Below are 16,394 nucleotides of genomic sequence, written 5' to 3'. Positions count from 1 at the left end.
TCCTTGGCAAGAAAACACAGTCCTTGCCATGACGCAGTCCTTTTTACAGGCTCTTTAAACAATAAAGTGACCTCATGATTTATTAGCTGGTACAAACATTTGAAAACATCCACTTCCAAAACCATTCCAGTGGTCACACCACCACCAGGACTGACAATCTTTTGGCCTGGGCAAGACTAAAACAAGATACGGTGCCAGTGAGACAATGTTCTGGGAGACCTCTCTGAAGTGCCACGTCCTCAAATACAAAGTGTATCCCTGTAGTTTAGTACATAAAGAGTAAGTCTTTCACACATGAGATCAGTAACTTCATTGTCCTCTGAGTATTGCTTACTCAATCAGATCTTTCTAAAGAAAGCTCACTTGACAGAATGTAATGGCATCATCTCTTCTCCTGTAATTTCTTTTATCAATGTAGGAAAAATTTTCTGAACAGGCTTCTGAACTTTTCCGAACAGGCTTTACCTCCTGTTTGTGTGACATATAGTTAAAGATCCATTTCTTTCTAGACTATATAGCCAGAAAGCAGGGTAAAGAGGATTCGAGGTATTGATTTCAAAAGTATGCAAAAGCATTTCTTTGTCAGTGATGGAGTAAAATGACATGGTCTTCTTTTGTAGCTCCAGGAAAACTCCAACCTTCAATGGTTTATCCTTCTGTAATAATGTTTCTTGATTCCTATGCCATGCTGACAGCTGCTTTTTGGGACCTAGCCATTCTACACACCAGGAATGCTCTGTTCTTCCTAATTTGTCCTTTCTACCAATCATTTCATGGGCAACTCCAACAGCCCATCCATCACTGTCCTTGGTAATGACTTCCCAGTAGTGGCACCCAGTGGAGAAGCTCTGCGAACACATCACTTGACTGATGCAGAATCTGTTGGGCGATGGTTCATAATTACCTGGGCGGCTGGAAACCATTACTCGCCTGTTCTGGGCTGTGATTGCTAAGCGCTCATATACTCTTGTGAGATCAAAAGTCACATCATCTGCCCCTAGAAGAGAGAAAGGAAAATATTCTCAACAACAAGGCAACAAGTTCACCTCAGTCTTTACGTCCATCCTAAATAACAGTGGGTGTGCATCCCCTACTCAAGAACAGAAAGGAAAACCAATACAAATAAAGCTTAATCGAAGTTCAACCCTGCAAATCAGCAAGAATCCCCAAACAAACCCTAACAGTAACCTGTGCATACCGAAACATTTAACAGGCACAATTGAGTAAGCATCCATGACACACTCATGCACTCCAGTGGGAAGGTGAAAGCACTTTGCACCTTACAGGATGGATCTTATTCCTAACCCAAATCTTATAAAGAAATCACCCTTTTGCCAGTAATAAATGGGATGCTTACCCTAATAAAACTTACACAGTCATCTGTTCATTGGGACATGTTCTTGGATATTTTATCAGCAAAAATATCTGGTTTGCTTTTCAAGCTACAGCTGCAGTATTGTGTGTTGACTGTGGAAAATATTTCTGTAAAAATGATGCAGAATTCAGACAGCAAGTGGAGTCATTACAGCTTAACAGAATAAAGATCAGTAAGGTGTGCTAAGTGCCCACGCACCAACTCAGACTCTGCAGCCAGCACAAGCTACGACACGGCTTATATACCTCCATGAAACAGGTTGCTTATCCTTTTAATCTTGCATATGTGGTCAGGTATAGTATTGCGTTGTATGAATTCATGGTAACTTCACTGTGTTTCTATGGTTCAGGTAAACAGGCAGATCTCCTGCTGTTGTCTGTAAGTTCAGTTTTCTTCAGCAAATCCACAGTCTCATAGTCACTGGAATATTGTTACTGAAGAGTCACGCTGGCTTGCATACTTACACTGAGAAAACTGGCTGGAAATCGTTGGTTCTGGATTTTCAGCTGCAGCCTCTGGAGATAATGAGCAGACACTTGTCTCCTGATGGAAGTCTGCAAGTTGCACTAAATACAAAATATCAAAGTATTAAGGCACTTCTTCAAGATGTGAATAGAAGTATTTATACTTCTAAAGGAAAATGTACATAAAATAAACCTAGCTAGTGGTTAAAGTACAAAACAAATAGTTGCTTTTATGATTGTATAAATTATCAAGGAATGTGTAGGAAAATATTTTCATCCAAAAATGTATGCTGCTTCCCTAAGTGTGATCAGATGCAGCAGTCAGAAAAGTTAGATGGGTAAAGCAGTTGGATCTTTCTATGCGTATAAGCCAGTTTCGTCATAAAAGGGTTTTTTTTTGTCATAAAAGGTTTTACAGTGTTCTTAATTCTTCTCTGAGTATCATGTGTTTCTTGTGTTACCTGCACGTGTAATTCATAAGTACAAAGTAATTTTTTACTCTAATTGCTGATCAAAAAGTCTGACATTCAGCCCTACAGCTTTAAAAAAGATTTAGATAGATGATATTTCATTCTCCACTACTGATCTGCATGTCGGTCACTTCTTTTCTTGTGGGCTGCCACAAAAGAAGTCTGAAGTAATCATGTTGTCTCCGAAACTGCAAGGGGTCTATAATAATGACACACGTGCACTGTTTTCTCCAAGGTGCCCTGTTAGATCCACTCCAAGACAGAGATTTCAAAATAAGGAAAACTCACCTGGTGGGAACTGCCGAGCATACTTCTCCAAAAGTAAAAATTCCAGCTTTCTCTTAAGATCTTCTACAGCACTTTTGACAGCATTAAGCTTCTCATCAAGCGTAATTTTAGTCTTTGAAGGTGAGCCTTTGTACTTATGTCTCTCAGGTAAACTACTCTAATAATGACATGAAAGAATCAAGGGTAAGATGTAAACAATAGCAGTTATTTCATCTAGCATATCAAATTATATGATAAAGCCAGAGTGGAGAAACAGCAATGATCTCTCCAAAATCTTATTATTTGTATTGAGAGCTTTCTTTATAGGAGAGTTATCCGAGAGAACTAACCTGAAATCTCACACAAAACATGAAGGGATAGTTTATTCTTAATGAAAAATAAAATACTTTGTTTTCCCCAAGAAAACTGAAAATGGGACAGTTGTTTCATATATATATATATATGGAAATCTGCATCTGAGACACTTCACTCCAGGTCACCAGCATCCTTGGAACAAATATAGTTCTGAATTGCATGCCTGGCCTGTGCCTTTTCTAATGCATTTTCCCCCTGAATTTCTCACTCCAAACTTCCCCTGGTAACAGTAAAGTCTGTGGTTTGGTATCATTGTCTCTAGTGAGCACAGTGCAGTGGGGACCTGAAAGTGCTCTGTGCATGTTCAGCTATCCAAGACATTTAGCTTAAGGGTTTCTGCTCACATTCTGCCGCTTCATTTCATCACTTACTGTTTGGGCTTTGAGGTCTGTGGGCTTGTTCACTTCAACAGAGAGCTGCCGAATAGTCTCCTCAATTTTCTGTTGAGCTGCTTTTTGCTCTTGTTCAATGATCATCAGTGTGTTTTTCTTCTGTCTTTCAACATATTCCTTCATGCAACAGAAATATGTAGTGATCTGGCTTTTGATCAGAGATGCATAGTCCTGAAAGGCAGCAAACAAGGAGTTCATTGTGTTGTTAGAAAATAAGTGTGGAATATGAGAACCTAGTGCCCCATCTAGCATGCTCTTTGACTGACCCCCACAGACCAGAGCCAGCTACCTTTAGTCAAAGAAATAACATATATTTGACACCATCCTGTGTTACCTGAAATGAGATTTTGGGCGTGCTCAGGATCTTGACTATTTTATAGCTCAGCAACTTAGAAAGATCAATACTCCCTCTTTATGATTTGTGTTTTGCATTTAAGAGTTCCAGAAACATTTGGGCTGCTCCTGGGGTAGGAAGAAAAAGGCAACGATGCACAACTGCAGTGGCCTTTAGGCCAGCTGAGATGGGACTTAGTATAGGTGGTGCCATAGTTTGTTCTTATCAATAAAAACAGAGTTGTGACAGCAAGAGAAGGAAATGAAAAGGCAGATTCCTGCCCCGGGCTGGGTGCTGCCCTGGAGTTTGTCACGTCTCCGGGTGGCAGTGGAAACAGAAGCTACGGGCAGGTAGGGAATGTACAATGTGTACCTTTGCTTCACGGAGATCTTTCCTCAAGAGATGGATGGTCTCTGCAGTCACTTCTGGCTGCTTGGAGATGTCCCACGTCTCTTCCTCCTTTAAAGCAACACATTGGACCATTTACCTATATAATCCTCAAAGAAATCATGACTAGGTTAAGCAGCAAGATAACAAAAATCCCCATGTCCTTAGCTAAGTGCTGGACTGGTTGAGGAGGGGTCTGGAAGACAATTAATTCTGAGTGGGAATAGTCACAATAAAGTCAACGTGCAATGGTCATAAATTACATCTTCAAATACATTTGTGAGCTTCATCCCTTTGCTTGACTGCAGAGACTGAAGACATTTTAGATACATATGTGCGAAAATAATGAAGGACAGTGGAACTTTCTCACCTCCTTCAAGTTGGGGAGTTCTTTTAAGCAGAGAGCTATATAATGAACCAGTCTCATTTTGAGCCACTCAGCTGAGTGGAGCTCTAGCACCGTATAATAATACTACATGTCCTTTCAGGAGTCCCCAGTGCTATACTGGTGGATAAATAACAACCAGCACAAAGAACAGTTAGTAATTACTATTGTACATGACCTCAATACATGCAGCTATTAGTTTTTCTAATCCAGCTATACAGTCCTCAACGTACCTCCAATGAACCCCAAACACTGCTTTCCCTAAACCTACATGCCCAACATACATGATATGACAATAATGCCAATATTAGCATGGGAAATGTAAAGAATCTGGGGGAGTGGGAGTGAAAAGAAAAACAAAGTTCACACAATCCCAGCCACGTCCCATGTTCATGACGCTGGTGAAGTATTTGGAATTGTGGCCGTACCTTCTCCCCAGGTGAACTCCGGTCGTTGCAGGCAACAGCTCCGGAGGGTTTCCGTTCACCCCGTGTTTCCAGCTCCTTTTCCTTGACCTCCTGCGGGATTAAGTTCACCAAAGCCACCAGCTCCCGGTTGGGCCGCAGGTTCTTGAGCTCGAAGCCCTCCCGGCAGAGCGGGCAGGCGGCGCGCTGCCGGCCGCTGCAGTGCAGGGCGATGCAGCCGCGGCAGAAGCTGTGCCCGCAGCCCGGGAGCCGCACGGGCTCCGTGAAGTACTGCAGGCAGCAGGCGCAGCTCAGCTCCAGGGCGTCCAGCAGCCGCTCCAGATCGATGGCAGCAGCCATGGCTCGGCCGGGGAGGAGCGGAGCGGCTCAAGTTTCGTTTCCCCCGGGCGCCGCCTCCCGTCGCAGAGCGGGGAGAGCGGGGAGAGCGGCGGGACGCGCGCAGACGCGGGGCTGGGCGGCTCTGCTGGGATCCCGGCTCCGGGAGAGCCCGTGACCGGGCTGTGCCCAGTGCCCACCTGCACCCCAGAGCCCACCTGTGCCCACCTGCACCCCGCCGCAATGCGGGAGCTCGCCCGGCAGGCAGAACGCCGGGACCGGCCCGACCCTTCCTCGGCTGGTCACTCGGTCCGAGGGTTTGGGCTGGCTGTAGAAATGGACTGTGACACAGAGCTCTCTGTGACCTGGCCTTGACTTGTCTTGACTCTCCAAAAAAGTTGCCGTTATCTGCACGGTTTCGTTTTCCACAAGGAGTTTCCCGGTTTTGTAACAAGCCCTATCAGAGTTGCTGACATGGCTGGTCTGCTGATCTATCCGGGGGGGCAAGGAACACAGCACAGCGGGACTGGCAGAGCCCCATTCATGCAAAGTTCAGGCTACTGGATGGACTGAACTCTTCTGAGGTCATCCTGGGTTACTTAGCTCATCTCAAAATAACAATTAACATACACCAAACCAAATGAAGACTGAGTGTTCCTTGTACAAGTCAGAAGGTGCTTTGCTATGGATTTCAAGGCTGCAGGATTAGATTGTGAAAAAGATTTGCTGAACCAGCATGTGAGCTAGAATGAATCAGGTTGTGTGGGGAGAGTGGGAACACAGGGAAGTTTGTGGGAGCCCATCAGCAAGAACAACTGGTGCAGGTTGTGCAGAGTTGGATGATGATGAGCTGGCTGGGACAGGCAGAACGTCAATCCAACTCAAACAAGTCTTCACCATTGCGGAGAAGGAAAAAAAAAGAGTTAATCTCACCAGTCTCTGCAAGTATTGAGACTTCCTTATTTCTGCAGAAGAGAACTATTCTGGGTATCTCGGACTGGCTGGCAATTGTCAGCAAGAGATGGAAGCCCCACCAGAAACTTAGTCTGCAAAACTTCCTCTTGATTTGCAAACTAAGGCTATTTGAAAAGAAGAATTAAATATCTGAATGACTGGCTGCTTGATAGAATCAAGTCTCAGACTTGGTCTTGAGGCAAGAAAATACTCAGTGGACTGTATCAGCCAGTGTAAATCTTCACCGGTTCCTGCACAGAATGGATGTAAGTGGTTCCTGACCAGGAGGCACTCACCCTTCACTTGCAGCACCGGTCCTCATTCATTGAAGCAAGTCACTCAAGATAACACTTTAAAATGTCCTTTCTGCCTTTCAGTGCTCAGCCTAGTCAGGGTCATTGAGCTTCAGCTGATTTTTAGGATACAGGTCAGCACCATGTGGAGTAGCTTTGGAAAAATTAGGTCTTAGTATGTTGGATTTGCCACTCGTAAAAAAGTCAAACAGCAGAAACTGTTGAAAGCAAGAAGCTAGAAGTATTTGTCATCAGAGTGATTCCACTACAGCATCCTCCACAGTTCAAACTTGACTTTTATTTTTTACTGTGCCAGAAATGTAACACTATTAAAGACATTAAACCCACTCTGCTGAAAACAACCCTGTCCCTACCTGGACAGGAGCTGCAACCAGGTGGAGTGTAGCTGCCTGACTCCGCTCCTCCCTGAGGACATCCAGTGACTCCAACATGAACTGCTATCTCAAGTCTATCCAACAGGATACCCTGCATCTTCCTGATAGGTGACAATTCCTTTGCCTCTCAGTCACTGTTCCTATGTACTCATGCAATCGATGACCCCATTTACTGGCAGGATCTGTGCACTGGCTGGAGTGTCAAGTGCATCCTTTGGGATCAACAGGAGTCCTTCCGACATGAAGGGCAAGAAAAGGAGGATCTGATATAGCAGCACCTGCAGGAATCCTCACGGAAACGCACGGCAGCCCTCTGGGGTCAGACTTTCTCCATGGACTTCGTTTTTTTGCTCCATAAGCCAACACTGGAAGTGCATCCCCAGGTCAGGCTGGGAAGGCCTCCCCTGCTCGAAGCAGAGAAGGGTAGGAAGAGAGAAGGCACTTCAAACAAGGTTCTCCAGGGGCACAGATTTTTTCTGATTAACTGCTCTCCCTCTTACTAATTTCTCAGTTCCACCCTTCCTGTGCCTGTAGCTGTTAAGGAAGAAGTCCTTTGTATAATACTGGAGTCACAGCGGGGCCTTGAGCACCATCCTTGCCAGCAGAAAGGGGCCACAGAGCAGGGCTGAACACAGCCCAAGCAGTTCAGCTGAACTCTGTTCTAGTCTTAACCCCTCAAAGACTGGGCAATGACTCCATTTAAAGCATCTATCCACTCCTTCTGCTCCCGGTCGTTCTCACATATAAACACAAACTCTCTCACTGGTGTGACCACGGTGATCGCTGGTTTCGTCTTCTTCACCTGGACTCCCTGGGGCAAGCCAGCTCGTACCTCATATCCCTCATCCATTGTTCCAATAAAAACCTGGCCCTGTGCAAAGGCATCCTAGAAAGAAGGAAGCAGGAGACAGCCATTAGCCAGCAGACAGTGTAGCTCCAGCATGGTCTGTCCATAGGGGACATGGATTTGGTGACAAGCAGCAGGAAACACGCTGGAGTTTTTTTTACACTCAAAGGCATTCTCAAAAGGAGGAGGTGGGGACCCTTACAGAGCTGGCTGGTGGGTGTTCAGAAGGAGCAAGGAAATTTATTCTTGTGCCTAGAGCAGTGCTAGGAAGGATGACCCTGGGGCTGCCAAGCCTCTGTTATTGAGATATTGTTCATCATGATAAGGTTACAGGCACAATGGCGACAGGGCAGTGGGTTCTAAATGCCACAAGCAGTGGCAGCTACTTTTAAAAGACTCAGATCTTCCTCACAATCACTGCAAGGGCAAGAGTTCCCAAACAGCTCAGCTTCAGAGAGACCCTTTGACAAGGGAGACGGGCTCTTGAGACTGAGCCCACTGCAGCCTTGCGCAGCCACGAAGAGCTGGATGAGAACAGACCCTGCTTCCCCACCCAGTTTCATGAAGTGGCTTGTGGAGTAGCAAAGAACAGCTGTCTTACCAGTGGATTTTTAAAGTACATCAGGTTCCTTTCTTGAGAATCCAGGCAGAACCAGCGCACCTTAAAGGACTCCTTCTGCTGCAAGGAAATGGTAGAAGTTCTTTAAAGACCAAGTTCCAAAGGGGAGTTTGGCCTATTCGAGGCAGATCCTGGACTGCTTAAATGACTCAGAACTTGAGATCAGTTTCATTCATCCCTGTGACCGGTAATGGCTGAGTCTCTGCTGTGTGCAGCCCTCAGCTCCCTTCTCCCTGGGCTCAAACTAGAGATTTGCATACAATGACAACCCTTTGGGTAAAGGGAAGTTTGGTCCTACCAGTGATGAAATTACCAGGATTAAGAAAGTTGCAGCAAGTGGACTGATTGAAAGCACTGCAGAGAATGATTCCTGGGCCAGTGGTGATGATGAGAACGTGCAACCAATTTCAGCATTTTGGTTTGAGGGTGTTTCCCTAGCATTGTGGGATGCACAATGGTAGGGAGAAATGGTAATTTTTCTAAGTGCTAATTCCATCAACTACACTTATCCCACCATCCCCTGAGCTATTCCTTGCTCCATGCTGAAGCTCTTCTGGGGTTCACTACAGTTTAAGCAGAAATTAGGCCTCGGGAGAAAAACACACAATCTTTCATGCTTGTAGCTGTGAGTATTCTCTGTGCAAGTACCTGCAGGAAGATGTATTGTGACACTAGCACTGAGCTGGGCCAAAAACCCAGTATATTCAATATCAGCATTTCACCACTGAACTTTTTAATGGGACTTCAGCTCATGGTTCCCTCAGAGAACAGCAAAGCAAGAAGTGACAACATTCAAACAAGACCTCAGATCTTTATCTTCTCCTTCAGCGGAGCCTGAAATCTCCGTCTCCTGTTTCAAGCAGTAGTGGTCCAAATACTTTCCCATAAAAACCAAACGAAACCACAGGCTTCACTGGGGAGAATTTGCTCAATCATACTTTGCTGCTATCAGCAGATGTGACTTATGTGCTACTGACTTTAAGAGAAACAGGGAAGTAGGGGAGTCAGCATGTGATGTTCTGTTCTGGCAGGAGCTGCAGTTCTAGAGCCCCAATTAGCAGACACAACAGCCCATCTAGTGTTGCGTAACAGGACTTTGCATGGCCACTGCCAGTTAATCCATCTTGCTTTCTCTTCAAGGAGGATTCTTCTTCCCACTCTTATTTTCTACACAAAACCCACCATGGTCCCAAAGAACATGACAGGCTTGAATATAATGTCTTTTATCAAGCCAGGAAGCATAGTCACTCAACAAATCGTTTGCTAGTAAACATAGTGGAAATATCAAATACTCTCCATCTGGAATAATCTCTTTTGTGTACTCATAAGTATGCACTTACTTTTGGTCCTGTTTTCTCCATATATCCTTCTTTGACGTAATTTCTTGTGATCCTGGGTATGAGCTAGGAGAACACAAACAGATTTTAAAAGTCTGTTTCATTCAAGCTTGCTTTTCTGTTCTGTTTCTGTCAAAGCTAATCGCCATCAATTTTGGCTTTTGGGGCCTGGGATTTTTTTGGTTGCCCAGTAAAGGGAAGTCTGAAATAAGAAGGAACATAAGGTTTTAAAGATTACACTTCATAAGTACCATACAGAGACTTTTAGGCCTTCAGCGTTGACTACATTCTTGCACGTTATGCAGGGTGGCCTTTCCTTCCACCTCTTCTGCCCATTCCCAAGACCCACATGCTGCTGTTTGAGCACCTGCCTCTGGCAGAAGTGGGAAAATGTTTTCCCATGCTATGTTTGCATAGACCACTTCAAACCCTGTTCAGTTCTCACCTCAGGCTCAGGGACGGTTGGGAAAGTTGTTCTGAGATAGTGGTAACGTGCTGCCCGAATGGCATTGAACCAGTCAACAATCTCCTAAGGAAAACAGCAAAGAGAAACATAAAGACAAGAATAACAAGGAGCAAGAGCGCTGCCTCTCCACAATGCAATTCTCCCTCCTTGTGACCTCTTTGCAAAGCTACGCTTTCTCCCCAAGGGGCAGAGAGAGTCAGTGACTCGTCTCAGACACCTGAAAAAAATTGAGCCTCCAAAATAATTTTAAAATGCCCCTTCAGGGAGGTCCCCAACATTCTCAGCACGGATAGTCGCCCAAGTCTGTGTACACAGGCTTTTTCTGTTGATTCAGTTATGGTTTTGTTTAAGAACCTTTGTACCTGGATAGACATGAGAACTATGGCAAGGGAAAAAACAAAACCTAACAAAACCCATAGACATACTTCTTAAAATTATCGTTGTTTGCTTGGAAATAATGCAGAACAACAATATTTTCAATGTCTGTCAAGAAGGCTTCAAATAACATGACCATAGAATTGTATAAAACCGTTAGGCAGTAGTTACCTTGCAGAGATTTATATACGTGCCACACTGAGCCCATAAGACTGCTCAGGGTGTGACGCTGCAGGTACACCCCAACAGAACAGAAACAAGATGTCATAGTTGTTAGTGTCAAATTCTGCAACTTTATATATTCTACAAGTGATAGTGACTTCAAATAAAACCAGATCCTGCAGAAACAGGGTATATCTCTTCCAAAATATAGATCCAACACCTAAGCATCTTGCTTTTTCCAAAATCTCTGCGTTATTCACCTTTCCACTTTCATGATAGACAAAAAGGTTCCTTGTTTGACCATCTGTGTCGTATGTGATCTGCAGCCCATGAGCATGTTGGATTTTTGCTGTCTGGAACATTGCATTCAGGTTCTTAATGCTGATAATGGCTTTTGGACCTCTGGACTGTGAAAAGAAAAGCATCCTTGTATTAAAGTGCTCTCAGGGAAGATAGTGGAGGACAGATTAGCTGTATGAAAACTAGATCCCTACTGAATAGAAAGCAGGCTAAAATATCTGAATATTGGATATACCTGAAATATAAAGCTTTAATTACATGCTACATAAAATCACTTACAAAGAGGGACTCCCTTTCGTTGAGAAATGCTGTGGTGCTATTTGAGAGGGATGTGTCTGAATTGTAAGGGACGGGGTCTATCTCCAACCTCATAGTTGAAGAAAAATGAGCTACACTCTCCCACAGAAGCGAGACATGTTGAGGGTGACGCTGCAGCAGTTGATGAGAGAATGTTTTGTTAATATAAGAGGTAGCAGCTGCTAACAGATCTCTTCTTCATCTTGCTGTTCAACTGTCCGTATCCATTTCCTTTCTTCACTAAGCAAAAGGAGGCTGCAGGGTTAAGATAAGGGATGAGGAAAAGGGCTAAATCCAGAAGAGCAGTTGCCTAAGATACCACATATGTTAATGGGGAAACATCTGGGCTGCTCCAAACACAGGCTGGCCTGGCCACAAAACTAGAGAGAAAGCTATTTATGGTATTTTTTGATGGTGTCTGAGGGTGGAGGTTGACCAGCTACCTATGGCCAACTCTGGCTGAGGAACTCACTTCTTTGGTGTAGTACTTCATCACCCCTTCCCCTGCTGACAGGAGAAATCGCCTCTTCTGGAACTGTCTGCTTTCCCGCCCCCGCTTCCAGAGGAATCCTTCACGGGTCCCTGCAGGTCGGACCACGGCAAGTGTCAGAGACGGGCAGCACAACAGCAGGACTGTTTATCTAAAGAGTGGTGTGGCACAGAGTTTCGAGTCTCTTCTCCATCTGAGAATTTTCACCTCAAGTGAAAAAAAATCAGTGGAGAACTAGAGAACTGTAAGATTTGAATACACCCTTGCACTTGTCTAAGTGCCTTTTCTTAGGAGCTTCTTCTCAAAGTTAGACTCAAAGCAAAACCTGCACATCCAGCAGTTCATATATGACAAGCCAAACTTAAAGGTCTTCAAAGCTGCAAACAAAACACTGCTGTTGGCCTTTAAGGCCTTTTCCCTGACAATCCTGACCTTTACCTGCAGAACAAGGATCTTGGCAGACTCGAGTGGCAACAAATTCCTCACGCTCATATTTAGCTCTAATCCATTGCTCTCTTAAAACCCTGAAAGAGAAAAACATGGATAAAGCTGATCTGCCTCTATTTTTACCAGCCACCCAAAGACACCTGTAGAGGGAAGCAGTATTTCAACAGCTCTAAAGGTCTACAGCAGGAAACATGCCATCGACTTACAAGCAATCACGGGACTGAGGGATGTAATAGTAGGAAGGGACTGTTGCCTCATATTTAGCTTTGGCACAGAGATTCCCATGTTTCTTCATAAACTGAAATACAGAAGAAGTTACAATTAGGTGTGCAACTACAAAATCAGTACCATGTCAAGAACATAAAATGAAGCATATCGAAGGGCACATTGCAGTTTTTGCTCAGTCTTGCCATAACTCTCAGCGCATCTCTGAACATAAATTCCCTTTAGCACCATCAGCCATTTAGGTGGCTGAGCCTTTTTCAGTAGTTACAGTACTGAACCAGATGGGAAGGAACACCAGCTTGTGGAGAAAAGATATTTACAATTTCCCTATACCTTCATCTCCTCCTAGACATTAATGGTGATTATATTATTAACACAGTTCCTTTGAAAGGTGAGAGGCCGATACAATATCTAAGAAGGGTATGTTGATTAATGAATAGAACATGCTATCTGGCAATATCTGTGGGCTTCTAAACCACAATGAGGAGTTTCTGTGTGCTATGAAAAAAACCCCAAACACTGCAGGCTGTTAGAAACCTGATCACCTGCCAGTGTAATTTGATTAAGTAGATCATTAAAAAAAAAAACAACAGAAAACAAACAAAAGCCTGAAGTTACCCATGGAGTGAAGTTGGCTCTGTGTGGCTTTGTTCCTTTGTCCGTGGTGGATGATGCAAGAATTATGAGCCACAGAAGGCTATGATAAAACGTGGAGAAAAGTAAATGAATTACTGCTTTTTGCTCTGTACCTCTACAAGATCATCCTCCCAGAAGTCGAGCCGAAGGGATTTAACTCTGCTGATGTGAGGAAGATTGCGATGGATTCCAGAGCAATGCAAACAAATGAATATTCCAAGTTTGTATGAAGCCCACTCTGGATCTAGAGGCAAACACAAAGCATGAAGCGATAGATACGAAAAGGCACAGCCACTGGCAAAGGCAAGAAGCACATCTGATGCGCAGCCCAGGCTCCACACATAACACAGCAAATCCCACCCCATTGCTTACGGCTGTCACTCCATGGTGTCACCTGCTTTCCTGGATGAAGAATGTGGCCCCTGCCTTTGTAAGCTCTTTGACTAACTATTTGTTTAAAAATTAATGTGGGTGTGCAGACAGCCGAGTAGTGATGTAAAAGCTCAGCTAATTATTAGTTCTACATGAAAAGCTCCTGTTGCTGAATTAACAATGGAAGTATGTTGCAGACAGCGAGCATTATCGAGAGTACAATGGAATACAGCCACCCAGAACCAGGACTCGTGTCCAGCACCCACGGCAGCTCCTGCTCTCGGCTGCTGCTTCCACAAGAGGCCTTGAGGAGCCGACGCTCAGAGCTGTTCCGACGCTCAGAGCTGTTCCGACGCTCAGCGGCATCCCGAGCGCTCTGGCAAGGCCGTGTCACAGTATCACAGTATGTTTGGGATTGGAAGGGACCTCAAAAGATCATCCAGTCCAATTCCCCTGCTGGAGCAGGAACGCCCAGGTGAGGTCGCACAGGAACATGTCCAGGTGGGTTTGGAATGTCTCCAGAGAAGGAGACTCCACAACCCCCCTGGGCAGCCTGTTCAGTGTCTGTCACCCTCACTGAGAAGAAGTTTTTTCTCAAATTTAAGCGGAACCTCTTGTGCTCCAGCTTGATCCCATTACCCCTTGTCCTATCATTGTTTGCCCCCGAGAAGAGCCTGGCTCCATCCTCATGGCACTCGCCCTTTATATATTTATAAACATTAATGAGGTCCCCCCTTAGTCTCCTCTTCTCCAAACTAAAGAGACCCAGCTCCCTCAGCCTTTCTTCATAAGGGAGGTGCTCCACTCCTCACTCCACTCCTCAGATCACCACTTTCACCATGCTGCCCTCCGCCTCTCCCTTATCGCGAACAGGAGCTACTTGTCATCTTCCAGCCGCTGTAGGCCACGGGCTGACGCTCACCTCGCTGAGGGGACAGGCGCCCCGGTTGGGCGCAGGGAGCCAGCCTGGAGCGGGCGTTCAGTGGGCTCCTCGGCGCCTTTATCCACGCCAACCCCAGTGCAGAGACAGAGCTGGAAAACCACCCCACGCACTCTCCTTGTGCACTGTCTACAAATAACTCTGGGGAAGCTGCTGCTGCACAGAGGCCACTTCCTGTCCCACGCTGTCCCCTCCTGCCCGCGGGGCTCCCGGGGGGCTGGGAAGAGCCGAGTCCCGGCGGGCAGAGCCGAGTCCCGGCTGCCCGGAGCCCGGCAGCCCCGCAGCCCCCACCTGAACGGCCGCCCCCGCGGTCGGGACCGCCCCGGGAAACCACCTGCTGCCGCCTCTGCGGTACGTGAAGGGAAAGGTGGGGACGGGTCGCGCTTTCAGGAACCGAGTGAAGCAGAGACCGGCGCACCAGGAGGCTGACCGCGGATGGACAGACGGCGGCACAGCCCGAGGGGCCCGGCCGGCGCCTACCTCCCTCACACTTTCCTGTCAGAAACGCACCGGGCGGGGCCGGGGGATCGGGCCCGTGGGCGCTGCCGGGCGGAGCGCCCTTACCTGGCTCCCCGCAGTCGGCGCAGCGGCCGTTCCCGGTGCCGGCGGCTCTCTGCAGCTCCAGCAGCAGCGTCTTGTTGCGGTCGCGGTCCATCATCGCCGCTCGGCTCTCAGCCCTGCGGGCCGCTCAGCCCCGGGAGGAGAATGAGGAACTGCAGCGCGGCCCCGGCGCCGCGGGGAGCCCCGTCCCCTCCCGCGGCCCCGGGCGGGCGCTGCTGGGCCGCCCCTCAGGCCGCCTCCCGGAGCCTCCCAGGCTCCCGGAGCGGCGGCCCCGGCTCCCGCCAACGGCCGCGGGCGGGGCCAGCGCGGGAGCCGCCCGTCCCGAGCCCCGGTGCTGCGAGCGGGGCCGGACAGCGCCATGAGCCGTTCTTCCTCAGCTCAGCCCTCGGTCAAGCCTCCCTCAAGGAACTTCTGCCCTGTAAATTAATGACTACGGGTCCTGCTTCCAGCAGGAGGGCGCAGCCGTGCACCTACGGGTTTGCCTCAACTCCACCTCGTGTTTGCCTCTGAAGAAATAGTTCTAAAAGCTTTATACCTAACAGCATCTGCTCGCCAAATGTCGATCAAGCGTTGACACCCCCGCAAGTGCTCGGCCTGGCACATGGCACCAAAGTGCTGCGAGGAAAATAACCCGTCAGCGTAACTCAACATACATAAAACAGAGCAGTTCAGGATTGGCAAAGCCCATGGAAATGTTCCTCCTTCAAGATAAAGCCAACGGCACAGTCAGACCGCTGAGCGTCAGCATCTTTCTGCCCCAGCTGTCAAGATGCATCTTGCCCCATCTCAGGGCTTTTACAAAAAGTGACAGTCTTGCTCGGAAAGGGATCCTTCCATCCTCCTACTCCGCATCGCTTTCAATACACTGTTGCCTGCAAGAACACGTCTAAGCCTTAACTGCTTCTTTCTGTATTACTCATGGGATTGTAGAATAATGTCAACTTCATTTACGTTCTAGAAAGCAATCTTGGAATGACAGCAAAAAGAAAGAAAAGCGTGAAACTTGACCGAGATTTCAACAAGAACATGTTCGTTGAGTTTATTTGTTCTTAAATTATTGTACGCCTAGTAATAACTACTGCTTAAACAGGGTGCAGTCATTGTGAAACTCCAGGGCTTTTTTACTTCTGGTTTCACTGAATTGGGGCTCTTGTCCTTTTCCAAGCACCTTCAGCCATTCTCAAGGTGCCCGAAGCTGATTTTTATGTTTTGGATGAAAAGGTGTTTTCTGCTCAGCAGGGCCCGTTAAAAAAAGATAAATCTTAAGCAATTATTAGAACCAGAGGGTTGACTTAAATAGGGAGGTAAGTTGTCTACCAGTGATTTCTACTTTGTCTTTTAAATTACCCATGGATTTCCTAAAATAACACTTTATAGGGCCTGTTTCCAATGCATGCAGGTGCCCACTGTTATCTAGCTAGACTAAGGTTGCCTTTATAAAGCAGTGAACAGATATATTTTCTCTTTGTTGTTTAAAATTTTTAAAAAT

General features: G+C 46.4%; 2 protein-coding genes across 3 annotated transcripts; both read right to left on the bottom strand.

The window, feature by feature from the left end:
* Positions 1–62: 62 nt before the first annotated feature.
* Positions 63–5,340, bottom strand: RNF135 (ring finger protein 135). The gene is made up of 6 exons (XM_021288654.2): positions 4,878–5,340; positions 4,050–4,136; positions 3,323–3,514; positions 2,598–2,754; positions 1,840–1,941; positions 63–997 (listed from the first exon to the last, which is right to left on the bottom strand). The coding sequence occupies exons 1-6, from the start codon at positions 5,211–5,213 to the stop codon at positions 462–464; spliced, it is 1,410 nt and encodes a 469-aa protein (XP_021144329.2). The 5' UTR covers positions 5,214–5,340; the 3' UTR covers positions 63–461.
* Positions 5,341–6,714: 1,374 nt separating this feature from the next.
* Positions 6,715–15,150, bottom strand: ADAP2 (ArfGAP with dual PH domains 2). 2 transcript variants are annotated; one of them, XM_065034932.1, is made up of 10 exons: positions 14,909–15,150; positions 13,146–13,276; positions 12,378–12,469; positions 12,157–12,248; positions 11,707–11,816; positions 10,898–11,044; positions 10,080–10,163; positions 9,638–9,700; positions 8,280–8,357; positions 6,715–7,717 (listed from the first exon to the last, which is right to left on the bottom strand). In XM_065034932.1, exons 1-10 carry the CDS (start codon positions 15,000–15,002, stop codon positions 7,499–7,501), a joined length of 1,110 nt encoding a protein of 369 aa, XP_064891004.1. In that variant the 5' UTR covers positions 15,003–15,150; the 3' UTR covers positions 6,715–7,498. The 2 variants fall into 2 exon arrangements, with proteins under 2 accessions (XP_064891004.1, XP_064891005.1); XM_065034933.1 differs by having other exon boundaries at positions 11,707–11,822; positions 12,169–12,248.
* Between the last annotated feature and the right edge of the window lie 1,244 nt (positions 15,151–16,394).

Source organism: Columba livia, chromosome 18, assembly GCF_036013475.1.
Source record: "Columba livia isolate bColLiv1 breed racing homer chromosome 18, bColLiv1.pat.W.v2, whole genome shotgun sequence".
NCBI lineage: Eukaryota > Metazoa > Chordata > Aves > Columbiformes > Columbidae > Columba > Columba livia.
This window is presented reverse-complemented; position numbering and strand designations above follow the sequence as displayed.